We start from the raw sequence: 19,312 nt of genomic DNA on the forward strand, positions 1-19,312 counted from the left end.
ATGAGAAAAGAAGAATCACCCATGGGTGCTGACAGTAGAAGTCCAGTGAGAGCTGAAAGGCATCAGTGCCTTTCACAGGTGTGGCTCAAGAAAGTCACTTAAAGAAAGAGACTGCAGCTCACATCTGTGCATCTGCTAGTGCATCAGTCTGTCCTCAGCTAGCCTGAGAGGAAGAAAAAGAAAAATAGTACAAGGGCACAAATAAAGCTCAGAGAAGAAGGTGTGAACAGCCAGCATGCTGAGTGCTAATGCCACAGCATTATTCCAATATAACAAATTGAGGTTGCTAATGGTTTTGCTCTAGCAGTCACACTGGAAGAGCTTAAGACAGCTCTGACCCCTCTGATAGGAAATGATCTCCCCTCAAATGGAGGAGTTGACAGTGTGGGCATGTGCCTGTGCCACCTCTGCAGGCTGGTGATGTGAGCAAACCAGTAGCATTCCAGTCATCCTGGAGCTCTGATCTGGCCTGAAGGGGCTGCAGCTTCTTCAGACCATGACTGTGGGCTGCCTTTAGGAGTGCAGCGAGGCCAGAGTGTTGCTGTAAGGCTGAGTTGGGCTGAGAGCAGTCATGGCAACGCAGCCAGCAGCTGAGCACAGAGCAGCAGGAGGGAGGGTGCATGTGCTGCTGCCTGGCTGAGCAGAATGATGCCTCTGCTATCTGGTGAGCATCACCCAACAGGCTGGCTGAACACCAGCCAGCTCAGGTACAGCTGCATGAGTTACATTTGTAGATTTATCAGACTCTCCATAGTGGATTGACCTGAAATGCATTTAGATGCAGAAAAATATGAAACAGGTGGTAGAGGGAAAAAAAGAGTCACCAAAATACTCGTTGTTGCTAGGATGCACATGAAAGAGCAGAAGCAAATGGGATGGGTCCTGTTGCATACAGGGCTTGGGAGCATCCTGGGAGGAGGAGACTCAGAAACATTTCTGAAAGAACCTACAAACTGATCTGCTTTGTCCTCCTCTTTGTTTTTCTAATTGTAAAGCTTAACCCAGCTCTGTTATTTCCTTAGGTGGTGAGGAAGCTTGCTCTATTAATCCGGGTGTTTCCTCCTTTGTGGCATGGTCTGTTTTCTACTAACCATCTCTCCTTTTCCAGTGGTTTGTAAAGGCTTAGGCTCTTCTCCTGCAGGGCTTGGTTTTTTATTTGTTTTATTCTTTTCATCCCTGTAATCTGTGTGTGTGCTTTTGACAGGTACAAATTGTAACCAAGAAGATCGACTTGAGCCATGTGACTTCCAAGTGTGGCTCGCTCAAAAATATCCACCACAAGCCAGGTATTGTAGGAATTTCTGGGGTGTGAAACAAAGCAAAGACTTTATGCTGTTATGTGAAGGAGAAATATGGACGCTCCCATTCTCTTCTATAGTCCATAAGAAAATAAATACACTTCAGTAATAAAAATAATATTCTTAACTCTAGTTAACTAAATATATAAAGACATAAAGGTATGGGACCCCACCTAGTCTAGAGAGTTGGGAAAAAATTAATGCAGAAGGGATGCTGCTGTAGCATAATGTCAGTTTGATAAGATTATGAAATGCAGATTGAAGTCAGCAAAATACATGCACTTAAATTCCATGAACATGAGTAGGGCTGCAGCATGTGCATCCAGTTTGAACATATGTTGAAGTCTATGTTTTGCTGAAAATGCAGCATGGTATTCTGTACTTCTCTAAAACTATTAGATCTCAACTAAAAGGGAAGTAACGTGAGTCCATCCCTGTGCATCATTCAGTCTTTCTCCTGAGCTGTTACAGCCTCTTCATCTGTGTATCCTTTCCCTGTGTAGGAGGCGGGCGTGTGAAAATTGAGAGTGTGAAACTGGATTTCAAAGAAAAAGCTCAGGCTAAAGTTGGTTCACTGGAAAATGCCCACCATGTACCTGGCGGTGGTAACGTCAAGGTAAGGGGACACCTGTCAGAGAAAAGGCTACCACTGTGCTCCTGGCCCAGTGAAATCATTAGAGCTGTGAATTCAATAATGGCTCTGAATGGAGCGTGAAACATCTGTTTCTTCTCCTTTGATCACCCTCATATACCATGTGCTCCCTTTGGAGACTGGAATGACCAATCTCACATCCACAGCTCAGCTGAGAGTGAATCTTGCAGTGAAAAGTCCCACAGTTTGTGCACTGGCTTTACCCCTAAAGATAAACCTTGTCTGGGGCTGTTAAACAGCATATGTATGATCTAATAGATTTGTAGCCTGGTTATCCCAGAGGATCAGGACTGCTTTGTGACACAGGAGGAAGGCACCTTGGAAGTAAGATGACTCCACAAAAGTTTGAAAAACAGATTTCAGAAATAAATCACAATGCCCATGAAATGTCTGTTAAATTCATACAGCTAGGAACTGCTAATTAAGTACTGCTAATCAGTACTGCTAATTAAGGCGTTCACCAGCAACAATCAGTAGGAGAATATGACACAGTAAGCCAGGGTCTATTATAAAGGTAAAAAAACCTTCAGTTTCAGTTATTCTAAGGAGTGGAGAAGGTTCAATCTTTGCAGGAGTTCTTAAAAGTAAACAAAACGAGACCCAGATGATGATCTATAAGGAGATAATGTGGTAAATATATAAAAGTCATTAAATGATTTGCTTTCCCGGAGCAGATTGACAGCCAGAAGCTAAACTTCAGAGAGCACGCCAAGGCCCGTGTGGATCACGGGGCTGAGATCATCACACAGTCACCAGGCAGGTCCAGCGTGGCTTCCCCACGCAGACTCAGCAACGTCTCATCCTCTGGAAGCATCAACCTGCTTGAATCTCCCCAGCTCGCCACCCTTGCTGAAGATGTCACGGCAGCCCTTGCTAAGCAGGGCTTATGAATTTGCTCATTTCATGTTGTATGAAGTAATAATATTTAGGCATGAGCTCTTGGCAGAAATGGGCTCAGAGCAGGTGTTACATTCATTCTTTACCATGTCTAAAACTAAGTCAAAGTCACATCCCAAGACTTGTAGTTACCATACAGTTAAGAAAAAAAACCACAAAACAACAAAAAAACCAAAAAAACAAAAAACAAACAAAAAAACCCAGAAAAAAAAACCTAAATAGATGCAGAAATTGGCCTGATTTCCATTTACAACAGGAAGACACTGGCTTTATATGGGTATACAACTGCAGTATGTTACATTGGACAATTATTGTTGCTCTGCTCTGTCTTGCATGGAGTACCGTACTATGATAAAATGCATTTTTACCTTTCATGTGCCTGAAGGCCATCCACCTCTTTCTGAAGAGTCTTGTTAATATCCCAAGTTGCTCTGTTCTGTTGTTCACTGTTCTGTTGATAGATGGGGAAACAAATTTTAAAAGTTGCCCATTGTAAGTTATAACAGGTTAAATAAACAGTCTGCTTACCAGAAGGAAGGGCATATCGAGAAAGTCGAGTTTAATTAAAAAAGAAATGTGTTATTTTGTATAAATGAGTAGAACAAAAGTTGAATTAAGTTATTAACATTTTTTTGGACCTGGATAATTATGTCAGTGTATAGCTGAAAAGCCAATAAATTATTTAACTAATAACTAAAAATAGTAGTGGAAAACATTTGAACCATGCTTGGGGAAGTGACAATATAAAAGCTGTTGAAAGCAAGCACTTCCACCCCAGTGGACTTGTGTCTGATTAGAAAGTTGGTTAAGCGGCTAGATTTGTGTACACACCACCAGTTTCACACCCTTTCCATCTGTTTGATACAGTATTATAGATATATATATATATTTCTCTGTGGCCATTTGTGATACGCCCTCCTCATATACTTGAATATTCTACTTTATTCACAGTATCTGTGTCTCTTGCACCCTTTGGTGTTGCAATTTTAGGTATGTAAAAGTAGATGTTAGCAGGGTTTTCTTTTTCCCTATTCATAAAAATACATTTTAAAAAGATGAAAATTTTAGCATGAAGTTGCTTTCTGTAACAACTAAAAGCCGTGACCCTGTTTTAGTGCCAGATGCAAGTCTCTTCTGTGATGCTAGAAAAAGGATTCCTTCCCCCCTCCCCTTCCTTTCTTCACAAAGGTATGATTTTTGTGGGGTCCATGCGTTTGTTAAAGGGTCTCCCAAGATGGCTGAGTTTGGATTCTGGATTTTTTAAAAGATCCACAATCTTTTGGTTCTGACTTTTTTTCCTTTTTTTTTTTTTTTTTTTTTTTTTTTTTTTTTAATAGCTCCTGTATTAACAGTGAATGTTAGATTTATTTATTTTTTCTTTTGCTAAAGTTGAAATACAGAAAAAAGTATTAAAATAATTAAAATGTTGTTTCCACTCCCTTCAGTGATGTCTTGCTTATACACTCAGGCACTCAGATAACAGTGATAAAAATACCAGAGATGCCTGTAAACATTATACACAACTAAATTAAATGAGCTCCCTGGACTGGCTTGCCATAGTGATTTACCAATAAATAGGTCATCTTAAAACCTGAGCAAAGTCAGATTGTAATGACTATAAAAAGTATAGGAAAAGGTGTGCATAAAAGAAAAAGGGCAGAGATCTATAAACAGCCAATCTAACAAAGTTTCATGTGAGAACTCCGACACTATCCTATGGACACTGAAGGTAATATGGTAGTATTACTCATCAGCAGATAATAATCTGCTGAGACTATATGTACAGTAGACATTATTAAACGACCAGTTTACATTCTTGCAGATTCTTTGATCTTTTCCTGTTGAAATCTGTTAGCTTTCCACTGTCAGTTGAGCTATACTTGATATATGTATTAGGTTAACATTGTGTGTTGAAAGCTTTTGATTTGTTCTTCCTTCATAATTTGTGTGCGTGTGTGCGTTGGGGTTTGACTTGAAAAGACTTTTTGTCTGCGGAGAAGGATTCTAATAATTAATAGGACAGAATTCCCCATCATTAAATTCAGGTAGGAAATGCACAGTTACTAGACAGTGAATATTCTGTGGACCAAAGGGGGATTTTGGCTAAGATGTCACAGCAGTACAAAGACAAAACAGTTACATCTTGCAAAATTTTACTGAATATGAATTCTTAACACCTCACACATGACATTTCAGCTCTGAAAAAAGCTTTTTCACACTATAAAGTACCTAATACTGTTTGTAAGTCAGTTGTTTTATGCAAAAGACAGTGAGTTCAGAACCATGCTAGGTGCATCTGGAGGATTCTGATTTCTGCCTTGTATTTGTTATACTTTTGCTTAGAGTAATCTTAAGAATTCACATGGAAACAGTGTCAAGTGAGGTGCACTAAAAGTCTCTTCCCTTTTTTGCAGAAGAAATGACAGAAAGAAGAAAAAAAAAAAAAAAACATGTTTTTCTGATTGTATTAACAGTTAATACAAATAAGCCTTGCAGTGTTGGGGTTTTTTTATGCCTTTTGCCAATGTGGGAAAGTCTATGGTACTACTGAACCTCAGCTTCTCTGACGCTGAACAGCAGCTAGTGAGAAGAGTGCTAATCTGTGACTTGTTTTCTTAATTCAGCTTTTAAAATTGACATACTCTAGAAATTAAGCTTAGTGAATCCACCTAGGATTACAAAGTTAGAGCGCTGTAAACACACCAGGTCATTTATTTCATGCATTAAAATGAGCTTTCTTGTCTTGATTCAAGCAAAGACCTTTGTAATCGTGATCATCCTTCCATAGAGAGAATCCTAGAATGCTGTGGAGTTAGATGAAAAGAGATCACAGAGTTTTGTGCTGTTAAATAATAATAATAATAATAACAAATAGGTTATGTTACGTGACTCTAGATGTTCACTGAAAATGCTCATAATTAAACTTCTCAAGAAGAGTGTTGGTTTTAAAACCAACAGTTTTGTAAATATGTAACGCCCACTGAGGAAGATAGAGCCAGCTTCCTGGAAACTGCATCTTCTGTGTTTCTGTTCCACAGGCATGTTGAGCCAGCAGGTATGTTGGGTGCCTGAGACCCAACTCCGTGACAAAGCAGAGATAATCCAGACAAAAGGAATGGTGAAACCTTGTTTGGATAGCTAGGGGAGAGACTCAAATTAATAATCCATCAAGTTGTAGAGACAAACGAAAAAAGTGCTTCTACCCCATCCACGGGGTCCTGTTCCTATGTAATCACAAGCAGTAAGAAATCAAAGTTGAGCAAACCTCTGTCCAGCAGCAGTAAAGGAAAAACTTATACTGATGAGGGAAATCATGTGCCCACAAGGGCTATGTATATTTTCACTGTACAGCAGTAAATGGTATTATCCATTCAATGCTCTGCTAAGGTACAGTAGTATTCTCATCATGATTGCTTGCAAATCTAAGTTTGCCTATATACGTGACCCAAAGGGAGTCAAAAGGCAGCTTGTGTGGACTAACACATGTGAGCAAAAGTTTTTTCCATGCTGGACCACAATACTGTTTGAAACTCAAGTACAAATGTCCCTTCAAAGGCAAATGCCTTGAAGAGTAGATCACGTTTGCTATGAAAATCAGTGCAGGTAGATTTCTAGCCTAGGTATGTGTGGAATTCACTCACTAGTCAGACTGCTAAAGCAACTCTCTCTGCAACTCTATCAATTCCCTCTGCAGGAAGGTAAATTAGTTACACAGTTTGAAAAATCAAGCATATGAAAAGCCACTTCAACTTTAGCAAAGAGAAAAAGCCAACAAATAAACATGCTGTATGCTGGGATGTCAAAGAATACAGTCTGCTGTTACAAACCTGTTTTTTCTGATAATTCTAGAGCCTGTTACCATAAAAGAGGCATTTCTTGAATGGCTGGTGGTAGGTAGTTCATGTTTTTCAATCCGATTTGCAGTTGTATTTGTTGCTGTATAGTGATTGTTTTGCAAAATAAAATCGCTTGTCATCTATTTTCTTGTGTCAGATTCCACTGTTTGTGATACATTTTCTCCCACATTCAACCACTGCACATCGCTGTCCTGCATGGAAAAAAAGCATCATGCACCTGCTGGTACTGCACAGGCAGGGCTGCCAAGAGAAGGCAGAGCAGGGTAAGTCTCAGCTAATGCCTGTTAATTCTTGCCAGAAGAATCAGTCTTTACAGCTGGTGGCCTCTTCTTCAGGGTAATATTTCCCTTCTTTGTGTAAATACATAATTCTCTCCTTCATCCTGGCATCCCAGCCTGGAGGTGAGGGTTAGTGTCACTCTGTACTGAGCGGTTGAGTGCTCCAGGCAGAGCGGGCCCACGGAAGAGGCCCAGCAATGGTGGGGTCTCGTCACAGTTTTCCATCATGGCTCCACCACTTTCTCCTGCTTGGCTGAAGTGTCCTTATCCTATCGGACAGGAGCCACTGCCCTTGGTGGCCCTGATGTGGCATGGGCCTGAGTGCTGCTGTCAGGGTTTAACACTGGCCTGGCAATCAAACCAAATGAGAGATGCTTTCTATTAATCTCCCTCCCCTCCCAGGTAAAGGAAGGAGAGAGAGTAAGGGAGAGAGACTTATGGGTTGGAAACTAAACTACACAGCTTTAATGAAACAGTAATCATAAATAGGAAAAATTACTAAATATATACAAATATACAGGAAAATTGATACCATATTCCTCCCCTCTTCCCCCCCAATAACTCTCATGTCACCACTGAGGCTGCAGGGCAGCCCTGGGAAAGTCCAGGCTGGACTTCTGGGGTCAGCAGCAGTCGGGAGCTGGAGGCAGGAACACACGGATTCAGGCTGGCACTGATCAGGACCACAGGCAGAGGAAGGGATGGAATCCTCCCAGGATGCCAAAGCAAACAGGGACAGGTAAAGAAGGAGAAGCAGGAAGGTGTTTGACCCTTGTGATCCCTCAAATTTATACTGAGTATGATGGGTATGGGATGGAATACTCTGTTTGGTCAATTTTGGCCATTTATCTTGTCTGTTCCTCCCCAAAGGAGGGCTTCAGGTGTGACCTCTTCACTATTTGTCTTCTTCCAGAGGGCAAAATGTTCCCCTGAACTGAGCAGTGTTCTTGGTTCTGCACACCAGTCTCTAGCTGTAACTATAAGCATTGAGTGTTATCAGTCCCAGAAGCAGACACTGACTGAGAAACTTGCTGTTAATTTCAGCAAGTGCAGCTACTTACAAGAGACGTAGCTGAATGCAAAAGTACAGAACAGAAAATTACCTTTATCCTGGCCCAAACCAGGACAGCTGCCAACCCCTGCCTCACGGGGTCCCTGGCCAAGCAAGTGGCGGCCATTGCCCCACACATAGTGAAGCGCTCTCCACTGGGCTGTAAGTGCAGCGGAGCCGTCAGCAGCTGTGGGTGCTGCATGGTCGTTGGTGTGAGGCAGTGGGCGCCGCGCAGCTGTTGGTGTGAGGTGGTGGGTACTGTGTGGCCGTTAGTGTGAGGCGGTGAGTGCTGTGCGGCTGTTGGTGTGAGGCAGTGGGCGCTGTGTGGCCGTTGGTATGAGGTGGTGGGCACTGTGTGGCCTTTAGTGTGAGGCGGTGGGTGCTGCACGGCCGTTGGTGTGAGGCAGTGGGTACTGTGTGGCCGTTAGTGTGAGGCAGTGGGCACTGTGTGGCCATTAGTGTGAGGCAGTGGGTACTGTGTGGCCGTTTGTGTGAGGTGGTGGGTGCTGTGCAGCCGTTGGTGTGAGGCAGTGGGCCCTGTGTGGCCGTTGGTGTGAGGTGGTGGGCACTGTGTGGCCGTTAGTGTGAGGTGGTGGGTGCTGTGTGGCTGTTGGTGTGAGGCGATGGACACTGCATGCCTATCCCCGCTCCCTCCCTCCCCTGACAGCCCTGGGGAGCACCTCATGCACCAGCAGGGACACAGCTCAGTGGGAGAGGGTGTTCGAGGATGGCTTCCTGCAGCCTGCTGGGGATGGTGTGGATCTAAAAGTTGATTGGGAGCTGTGGATCAGGAGATCCTGAGTGAACCTGAAGACTTTTAACAGTGAAACAGCCTGAAGCTTGAGAGGCACTTGAAGTATTGTGGGGTTTTTTCAGTCTGTCAATGGTGCATCAACCCTTGCCTTGGCTCAGTTCAGGGAGAAAGAAAGTGCAGCTGTGTGTTGCAGGTGGAACATATTCCAGAAAATGTTTGTGTGCTGCCCTAAACCACCTGTGTGGACCAGGTGCCTTCTCAGCATGGGGCTGAGTTGTGGGGAATCTCAGAAGCCTCCTCACCTCTCAGACTTTCCTGACTTTGCCCTGCCTGTTCTGGACCTGCTCAAGTAAGGCTGCTTCTGATGCCTTCCTCTGCTCTGATGCCTGCCCTGGAGGGGTTTCAAGCCTGTGCCTTGCAGATTTAGATGCAAGGACACCAGTGAAATGAGAGCTTTACCATCAGCTACTGTGTGAGATCTGCATATTCTGCAGAGTTGGATAGCAGCAGGGGGATGTGCTAACAGAAGAATCATCTGAACATGGCTGGGACCCTGAGCAGTAGGAGGGAAATAAAAGTAACTGAGTAGACTGCTTTAACTTTCCCAGTCCCTGAGTGAGCTGGACTGCTCACATAATGCTGCAATATTCATAAATAAGTGCAGTCAAACTACCTGGAGGCATAACTAAGTGTTGTTAATTATCCATTAGAAGCACCCTCCTGAGGATGTTTAGGCACAAAGCAAAACTAATATATCATTTACTAAAAGGAAAAGCAGCAAGAGGTTGAGAATAAAAGGGCAAATCCTGAGTTAAGCGTTCACAGGCAGAGCAATGGTTCAGGACAACTGGTAACAACCTGTTTCCTCCTTTCAAAGCGGTTTCAAAGAAGTTATATTTCTATGATTGTTGTGTCTTATTGTATGTGGTACATGATACAGGATGTAATTTGCTAGCAGGTTTGGATGTGGGAGCACTGAGGTGAGTGGAAGATGTGAATGGAACCTTGATTGGATACAGTGCTTCTGAAAGTGCAAGAACCCCAGAAATCCTGCCACAGTGTCTGCTAGATATACAGGGAAGCTGTTCATCCTCTCCTAGTCACAGCTCATGCACAGGAATGTGGAAGAAAACACAGGTAGGTAAATTGGAGAAATGGATCAGATCGGAGTGGCAGGCAGAAGGGCTTTCACCTAGAGCAGTCCCAGGTACTGCTTTGAAGGTAAAAGATGGTGTAGCCCTGATGGAGGGGCTCTCAAATCTGGTTTGTGTCTCAAATCTCCTTGTTCTGAAAGGGGAAACGTGGTGGAGACAGTTCTCAGCTCTTTTCTGAGGAATGCAGAGGAAGACATGTTTGGCAGCTTGGTTGGCGAAAAAAAAAAAAAAAAAAAAAAGACCACCATTTCTCCAGGAAGAAGGTGGAAAAGGTGTGATGGTGGGGCTTGGGAGAAGGAGTTTTTTTGGGGGGAGTTGTCAAAAAGGAGTAAAAGTTTTGCAGCTGCTGCCAAAACAGTCACATACTTGGAGCTTGGAGAGTCCTGATCCAAGGTATGACGTGACACCCTGACAGGGAAACCTGGCTTCTCCCACTCCTCACGAGTCTTATCCAGACACCTCCCTATGTCATCCCTAGGATTTTGTGTCATCTCTCCCTGCCTCATCTAGTTGGATCATAACCTGCACCTATTATGTATTTAATTGCAATTAAATGTGGTTTATTGCATGAACATTATGCAAAGGCAATAACTTTTTTGGCAGTGACTGGAGAACACCTGTGTTTCTGCTCTGTTTTGGAATATGATCCTCACATGCATGGAATGCTATGCCATTTCTATTGATTTCAGCTAAATGTGGCCCAAAGATTAAATATCTGAATGTCCTTGTAGAATCTCATCCAGCTAGGCTACAGTCTGCTCCCTCCCAAATTCACATAGCAACAGCAGTAAGCCTGATAGTTTCAGGGCTTTGCTTATCCTTATTTCTGAATGCATAGTTGTGTTTGAGCAAGGCTAGCAAGAAGAGCTGTGAATGAGGCTTCTGAAAAACCTTAGCTGAATTTTTTTCATAGTGCATTTGGAAGCCCTTAAAGAGAAAGCAGAGCTTTCCTAGGTTTCTTTAACTTTTACAAAAGACCAGGGAAGAAGAATATCAGACCTGAGTTTTAAATTCCCCAGTATTTCTACCTCATACAATTCATGACAGTGCAAAGAGGGTGTACATGGATGCCATGCTAAAACAGCAGCCTTTGCCCTGCTTTTCACACTGATGTCAGGGGCAGCACATGCCAAGGAAGTAGTCCTCTGTGCCTGTGCTCTGCTGATGCTCTTGCTGTGTTCTAGTGTAGTTATTTTAAAAGGTCCCAAGTCTTCTGAGGAAGATAAATAGATAAATGAAGGAATATCTTTTGCTTCTACCTGACAGATCCATATAAGAGAGGATAAAATGAGTGACATCCATCAATGCTGACTCTGTGACTGGTTATCCCAAGAAAGAAAGGATCTTTTGAATGGGCCTTTTCAGCCAAGGACAAAAGGCTTTTGGTGACTAGGGAAGAGTTAAGCTCCCAGGAGCATGCCAAATAATTGTTGTCTTCTCTGGGGTGTACATTTAGCTTTGTTCTTGGAAAGGCTGCTGTACAACAGAATGGCTCAAGATACTCCTGAGACTTCAAATTCTGGTTCTTTCTGCACAAAGGCAATAAGGGTACTTAAGTCAAGGATGACTTAAAGGCACAAATACTTGGGAGTGTGTGTGGCACGGGTTGAGGCTGAGAACTTGGAAAGCATCAGCATGAAAGCAAGAATGAGACAGTGACTTTTAGATTGGTTCCCTGCTCTGGCCACTCCTGAGTGGGAAGTTCACTCTCAGGTTCTGTTCAGTGTTCATACCCTGTGGCAGGCTGCTAGCTTTGACTGTGTCTGGACCAAGACTGAACCCTATTGTAATGGGTGTATAGACACAAACTGTGTAATAAGTAAAGCAGAATCATGTGATTTGGGGGGATCGCAGACTGATGCTGTGTGAAACAAGGAAAGAAATGGAAATAGTGTCATGGACATCTTTTGTGTCCAAGCACTTGGGTGGGCTGCAAATTGCTGGAGCACAAAAGAAGTAATGACACCACCTTTACTCCCCCCTCATGCCTGCTTTCTGAAAGCAGTGTGTTACACTCTGGAGTAAAATTAAAATTCATTTTGTTTTGGATCCATGAGAACAAAGTCCAACTTTTGAGGGTTGGGTGCAAGCACAAATTTTTATTTGACAGTTGATACAAGCAAATGATAGAACCTTGTGAAAGTATGGGGAATATGCTGCCAGGCAGAAGAGGGAGAGAGGAAAAAGAGAAGATATGAGAGAGAGAGAGAGAGTCTCAGAGTCACCAGGAGGGGTGCAGCTCTCCAGCGAGTTTCTTCAAGATGGTGCTGACCCTGCACAGGGTCCGATGTGAGATGGCAGTGGGTCAAGAGATGACCAGACAGCCACAGCAGGGACAGCCATATATACCCCTGAGTTCCTTTTGTTCAGCTGTCACTCAACTGCTGCAGAAGCCAGGTTCATCGGCATCAGCACAATCCAGGTGTTCTCCTCACCCCAGCCAGAGCCATTGCAGACAGGTTTGCCTGGAGGGAATTTCCATCTTCACACAGCCACCAGGTCTCATCTCTTTCCAGGCTCTGCTCCAGCCCCCTTAGCCAGGTACATCAGCATAAGTATAAGCAAGGTGGCTTCCTCCACCCTGTCCAGGGCAGTCATGCCTGGAGGGGCTTCCCAGCATGGAAGTCTGACCCTCAGAAAAGGGGAGGAGTCTCCACCCAGCCATTAGTTCTGACCTCTTTCCAGGCATCCCTCCCACTCCATTCCAGTGTAGTGAAATGAGGCAGCCAGGTGCCACTAATTGCCAGGTAGTGGGCATGAGCTTGTGTTAAGCCCACCTGTGCCTGATTAGGGCAGGCCCCCGCTGCGCATGAGCAGGATTAGGGGGCCAATAAAAGGTGAGGCTCAAACTCCCCAGCTCAGCTCCTTCCTGAGCAAGCCAGCAGAGGGGTTAGCTGTTTTTTGGAGCAATAGCACTGATCCAGGCTGGTCAGCCCCCAGGGCTATAGGCTCAGAGCACTATTCGTGAGGTTTCTGCTGGAACACCTGCTTGGACCTTGGAGTGCCGTGTCCTAAAAGAGGTTCGTCTTGCAACATTCCAGCAATTTAGCCAGGTATATTCCAGCCTAGTGAGGGGCTACTCACTTTAAAATTGTCTTTTTGAGGCAAATTCCAATCAGTGAGATCAGCGGACTCTCACACACTGGCTTCTTGCGCTAGTCTTTGTTTTTTTGCAGGTAGACAGACCTGTGTTTCTGTGCCAGCCTAAGGTGTTTGTGTAGCCCAGTGAAAAGAGCATTGGTGAATTTTCAGGACTCCTTGCTGTTCTGCTACACTGACCTCTGTGAAGAGTTTGCTTCCCCTCCATCCCCATTGTAAGGGTTAGCAGGGGACTGATTTGGAAGATGTTCTCTTTGCAGCACCCAGTGTGGTGTTAGTATTTAGGTACAGTCAAGTGCCGACTGCAAATCTGAAAGCCTCTGATGCAAGCAGGAATTCAGCAGAGAGAAAACTAAAATCTTGCAGGCTGTAAAGTTCCTTCTGCTCTTACACGTGCAGTTCCCCAGCTGCAAGCTGTTTCATTTACATAGGTGCAGATTACTTCAGCTTTGTACGCCCTTTGTGGTGGTGGGGTGTGCAGGGTGTCTCCAAAACAAGAACAAAGTTGAGCTCTAACCACTGTCTAACATAAACCACTTTTGCCACTTCCTGCAGCATTGGTCACAGCCTGGCAGGGCTGGAGAATCTACATCTTTGTGACTTCTTATGACAGTGCCAGCTGTTGATAATCTTCTCCTTGCTCTCTGATTTGGTTTGCATCAGAAGTTCTGTAACATCAAACCTCTGTACAAACACAGGGATGTAGGTGTCTTCTATGGCTGCATGTTTTGGGAGAGTGATATTCTGGACTCAAAATGGGAAGTTTGACTAGAGCTGCAACTTGCAGCTACATTTTCAATTACTACAAAGTAGTAGCTATGCAGTGGCCTCTCAGTGGCTGTTGGGCTACCTGCTCTCCAGTTACTAATGGCTTTGTGACAGGGCAAGGGGCTAGGTATGGACAAAGAAAGAGTAAGGAAAATAACACTATGCTTCAAAGCTATTTGTTTCTCCTAAAGAGTCCCTCAGGGATGTAACAGAAAGCCAAGCAGAGTTACTACCATATTGACCTCCTGATTTCTGAATGAGTTAACATCAGGCATGTGGGGCCAGCATGCAGTTGCCTCATGCATGCTCCACTCCTGCTTCTCATCCAAGTAGAGAGGACTGGAAGGTTGACAAGGAAGAGAGGACTTCGTGGCTTAGTGAAGTGCTGCTAGTGGGCTTCAAACTCTGCTCTCTAGGACTGCCTCAGTTCAGGGGCAACAATGATGTTAACCTGGGTAGCTTTGAAACCACTGAGTGTCATTGTTTTCCTACTAAACTTTGTGGAGCTTTGTATTCATGTTTTCACCTGATTACCCCTAAGCAGCTGCTCTGGACTGACCACACTGAGATTTTGGCTATGTTCTGCAAGCAAGCTGCAGTACTCTTTTTTTACTCTTGTGTTTTGTTTTGTATTGTGTTGCAGAGCATGGGAATAACAGGTTTAGGCTTAGAACAGCAAACTGGAAGATATTATAAATGACTGGTTTTGAATGCAGGAATAAGGAGAATGAAGGGAATATTAAAAAAAACACAAACCCTAACAACAAAAACCCAAACCACAAACCAGATGTAAACTGGGCTTATCAGCTACTGAGAGAATGGAAGTGTATTAAACCATTTCAATACTACAACTGACTAAAATGTCTGATGGCATTGGTGCTTAAAATTACATCTGCATAATCCACCCTTAGCCTGCAAACCTTCTTCCCTGGCTGAGGGTTTGCAGTCCTCTGAACTGTGGGGAAACTACAAGTTCTAGTTATTCACATTGTGATTGTCTAGGAGGAAGACACTGACCTTGCACTTTCTGAGACATTAACAGATCAGTTCAGATATTTTTTTCTTAAAATGTGAATAGCATCAAAACTTCCTTTAGTCCTCATATGTTTCTTGGAAGAGTAGTGACCCTTCTGCTTGATAATTACTAAAACTCCAAATAGTATGAGACTTATTTCTTGCTAAATGAGGTTATACTTTATTCAAGAATTTCATAACACCTTACAGAACTAGAAAAACCAATAGTTTTAAAATATGTTTATCCTTCCCACTGTGTTTGTTGTGTTTCACTTCTGACTGTCCAGTGTCAGACTATGCTGGTAGGAATTCAAACTGACATTTACTTTCTGAACAGGAAGACCTTGTTTTAAAAGTCCTGGATCAACTGAAGGGATGTAGAGCAGAGAAACTTCTTCAATACATACCTCACATTTAGAAGTAATTTGTTTTAACTGGCTTCCCTCTGTAGTTAGTTCTCATAACATTTTAGAAATCAAGATTATTTTTTTCCCTGTCTTACCTTGCTTAATTGAAGGAAAGAAAATAATAGTTAAAAACTTCCCTGTCTGAGCAAGCTAATCCTGTGGACATGCAGGCCTTCCTTCTGTGCACCAGCAGATAAAGTTAATGCTAGCAAAAAAAAAAAAAAAACAACAAAAAAACCCCCAAACAAACAAAAAAAAACCCACCAAAAAAACCAAAATGAAGAGGACAAACAAAACAAGCTGGTTTAGCATTTCAGCACTCTGGTGGGTTAGTGATTTTAATTATTTATTATATTACTTTTTGTTTTTAAGCATATTGTTTAGGTTCTGTTTAACAGAATAGCTTTTACTTAACTGTCTTCAAGCTCACTTCGAGCCAAAGGGAGTTTTTAGGAATATGTAGACCATGCACGTTCTCCACGAGTGGAGAGCAAGACCAGCCTGCCACTGTAAGGAAGCACATGGGTTGGGCACCAGAAAGAACCGTATCCCAGGTGGGAGGAAATGCAGATTATGAAAGCGACGGCACCAGGTTTCCAGCAGCTCTGTTGGTCAGCCTCAGGGGCACCTGTTTGAAATCGTCCCCGCCGCAGGCGGTCGGCAAAGCAGACGTCAGCGGGCCCCAGCGGCCCTCGGCTGCTCTGCCTCTGCCTCCTCCCCTCACTGCGGATTGCGCGGCTTCCAAACTTTCCCGCGGTGCGGGATGAAGGGAGAGAGGGACAGACAGGCAGCGGCACCAGCACCAGCAGCTCTGTTGCTCCCGCTGCCCGTGTTCCTGAGGAGCATCCGCCTCTCCTTCCCGAGCTCTGGAAGTTCTGGGGAGGGCCGGGGCGGTGCCGCCCCCGCCCCGCGCCACCCGCCCGCCCCCTCAGCGCCAGCGGGGAGCTGTCCACAGAGGGAGGTGCTGAAGGCAGGGAGGAAGCAGAGGGACGCGGACATCTTCGCTCCCCAATTTCCTCCCTGCCTCCTGCAGCCATTTTGCACCGGCAAAGCTGAGGGAGGTGTGAGAGAAGAGGGAGAGGGTGGGCTGCAGAGGATGAAGGGAAGAGGGTAAAGAGTTACGGAGAGCAAAGAGGCGGCCATGGGAGATCCCGGCTGGTACGGCTGCTGAAACTGACTCGCAGCAGCAGCTGTCATCAGCATCATGGTGAAAAGAAAAAGCTCAGAGGGCCAGGAGCAGGAGAGTGGCCGTGGCATCCCTCTGCCCATCCAGACCTTCCTATGGAGGCAAACCAGGTGAGAGCAGTAAGCCCTGGGTACTTGGGATACAGCTGCAACAAGGCAGTGGAAGTGGGGAGGGGGGCAGGACAGCTGCTGCTGAGGGACGGGGAGGAAGTGATTACTGCAGCTGCAACATGAAGCAGTGAAACTGCTCTCTTTGCGCTCTATCTGTGTGTATCCTGGCTGTGGGAAGGATTGGAGGCAGTTTCTTGATTTGACTGAAAACATCCACATGTGTGTATGTGTTTATGCATCTCTTCCCTCCTCCCTGTTGTCCCTTCTCCCCACTCCCACTTTTAAGAGGACTTCTGGAGCTCTGGTACCAGAAGCAGCAACGCTCAGCACTGCAGCAGACTTGCTGCTTTGCTTGGATCTATGTTTGCAGCTGTTCTGGAAGTGTAGTCTATGCCTGAAGAGGTCAGCATGCAAACAGATACGTCAAAATCTCACCTTTTTTCATTGGATTGGAGAAGTAACGATTTGTGAAGGGGAGGCTGTATGTATGGCTGGGGGTTTATGTTCCTTGTAAATCCTGTCTTAGTAGAATTCTAAACTGAAGCATTTTGGGGACTGAGGGGGAGGTTGGAAGGTTTGAAGGTTGTGGCTCTAATTTAAGGCCTCAGTCAGAAAACCCTTTTTCTCTACAATTTCAGTGTCCTTGAAAAAAAAAACCCCAAAACCAACCAACCAACTAAATAAAAAAAAAAAACAACAAAATCCGAACACCACCCCCTTCCCCTCTCCCTCCCCCCGGAAAAAAAAAAAAAAAATAAGAAAAAACGTGTAAAAAGGTGACCTGATTAATTTTTTTTAAATATTTAACTCTGATCCCATTCTGGAGGAGAGTGACTGTAGATGGTGAGTGTTCTCTGCCTACAGGGTACAGGCCTGCATTTCATGATAAACCTTACGAATCAACAGTTATGGAGGAAAATACAAAATTCTTAAGACAAAACTGGCAAATGGATTTCTGGCTTAAATAGAGTCAGGGCATGTTCAGTAGTATTCAGCTGTCTGATGGAAGATTTTATCCATGGGGAACAGGACTCTTCTTGAGGGTGGATTACCTGCTGTTTGGTGTATCGGTGTGGATACTTTTGTCTTCTAGAAAAGGTAACAGCATTTTGTCAGATGTCATCAACAGCCATCTAAACATTGTTTTGGCCTTATGTCTTCCTCTACACTAAGTCTCTCAGCCTTTTGACAACCTTCTGACGTGTGAGAAATCCTAAAAATAACTTAGAAAAATCCACGTTTGAAGTACTGGGTCTCTAATGCTTTTTCTCCTTTCCTCCAGTGCATTTTTAAGGCCTAAACTGGGGAAACAATATGAAGCTTCCTGTGTGGTATGTACATGTTTCTGTTTTTCAACTCTTATCAATAACTAACTTGTCATGCAACTTGATCTGACCATGGTGGCTGATCAGCAAGCTTCCCAGTTTATCCCATTCAGCTTGATTTTGTACTTTTGTCACAAAAGCCTTTTCCCACCTAAAAACTTTGGTTATCATGTGCATCTCTAGTCACAACAAAAATATATTGTTTGGATATTAGGAATTGAACTAATTAGTAATTAAATAAAGTACATACTGGTATGGGCAGACTGAGCTGTGACAATCTGAGTCTGAACTTGCAGTTCATCCTGTGTGTATGTGCTTTCAGATGAGATTGATGTAATTTCAGTTTGAGATTAGTGGAGTTTTTTCAGCCTTAAAATGTTGAAAATCTAAATATTAATAACAGGCTCTAAACAATACTTTACAATTGTATGAAAATAGATGAAAATACCTCTCCTACTGGAAAACAGGGGGAGCATATCTTAGCAGCATAATTTAAGAGAGGTTCTTATGCAGATGCTAATAATTCTTATTTCTAGTGTATTTTGACTGAAAGTTCAATCTACTCTCTAACAGGAGGAGAAAGGGAAGGCAAGTTCAAATAAACTTGCACACAGCAAGTTCAAATAAAATGGTCTTAAAATAGTCTTACCTATTAAAATAAGATGAATGTCTAGGGAATTTCAGAGTTCCTTGAAATGTTGCTGATCCTTGGGTGACTTAAAGTACATTAAGCAGTTGCAGCCAAACTTGACAGACTGGAAAAATTTGGTCTGGACATGTATCTTAATAGTTTAAAGTACTTGAGTCTCTCTGCAGCAATTTTCTGGCTCCCTTCTCTCAAGATATGAAGCTGGAGAAGCTTTACTTGCTGCTGACTAATTTTCTTCTAAGAAATCCATAAATTTTTCAGGATTGTTACTAGATACCACATCATTACAGAGGACTTCTGGCTTAGTGTGTTAGTGAGTAAAATGCATTTTTAGTCCTGGCATATGGAGCAAGAAGCATCTGATTTAATAGCACTGACAGTTCCTGCTTGTTCAGAGGCTAGAAAATGGAGCTTGTTGCCTTATGTCCTTTACTCACAGTCTCAGTCTTAAGGTTGTGGTTTCATCTGTGAACAGAGAAAGGTAGAGGAACAAAAGTTCCTTCTCTGTGCATTTTCCACGATGTACCTATATGTCTGTGACTTCCTTGTGCTTTATGCTGTGCTGTTGCAGCAGATATTCCTCTCTGTCTCTGAGGTTGATCCTAAAGCACCTTTCTTCTGTGAGCATATACCAGAATTTACTAAGTGTTAAAAAAAAAACACACACACAAAAAAAACAACCCCAAAACAACAAGAAAACAAACAAACACAAAAAGATCCACAAAGGATCCAAAAAACCAAACAAACAACCCAAACCCAATCAAAACAAAACCAAAAAGCCATCAGCAACATGAATTACATGCTTTGGTGAAG

At 43.5% G+C, this 19,312-nt stretch overlaps 2 protein-coding genes across 44 annotated transcripts in view; both read left to right on the forward strand.

Annotated features, from left to right (window-relative positions):
- MAP2 (microtubule associated protein 2) overlaps positions 1–6,826 on the forward strand; it is a 223,989-nt gene extending 217,163 nt beyond the window's left edge. For 19 of the 43 annotated variants that reach the window (XM_071746807.1, XM_071746812.1, XM_071746849.1 and 16 more), the window contains 3 exons: positions 1,205–1,286; positions 1,802–1,914; positions 2,625–2,968. In XM_071746807.1, coding sequence (XP_071602908.1) covers positions 1,205–1,286; positions 1,802–1,914; positions 2,625–2,840 — 411 coding nt within the window. In that variant the 3' untranslated portion in view covers positions 2,841–2,968. Of the gene's footprint in view, positions 1–1,204; positions 1,287–1,801; positions 1,915–2,624 lie in introns of all 43 variants that reach the window. The other 24 variants (XM_071746829.1, XM_071746843.1, XM_071746822.1 and 21 more) reach the window with 5 other exon arrangements.
- Positions 6,827–15,504: 8,678 nt separating this feature from the next.
- Positions 15,505–19,312, forward strand: part of UNC80 (unc-80 homolog, NALCN channel complex subunit) — a 119,772-nt gene continuing 115,964 nt past the window's right edge. The window contains exons 1-2 of the mRNA XM_071746870.1: positions 15,505–16,525; positions 17,808–17,856. Of these exons, the coding sequence (XP_071602971.1) occupies positions 16,434–16,525; positions 17,808–17,856 (141 nt within the window). The 5' untranslated portion in view covers positions 15,505–16,433. The remainder of the gene's footprint in view (positions 16,526–17,807; positions 17,857–19,312) is intronic.

This window comes from Heliangelus exortis, chromosome 6 (assembly GCF_036169615.1).
Source record: "Heliangelus exortis chromosome 6, bHelExo1.hap1, whole genome shotgun sequence".
NCBI classification, from domain to species: Eukaryota; Metazoa; Chordata; class Aves; order Apodiformes; family Trochilidae; genus Heliangelus; species Heliangelus exortis.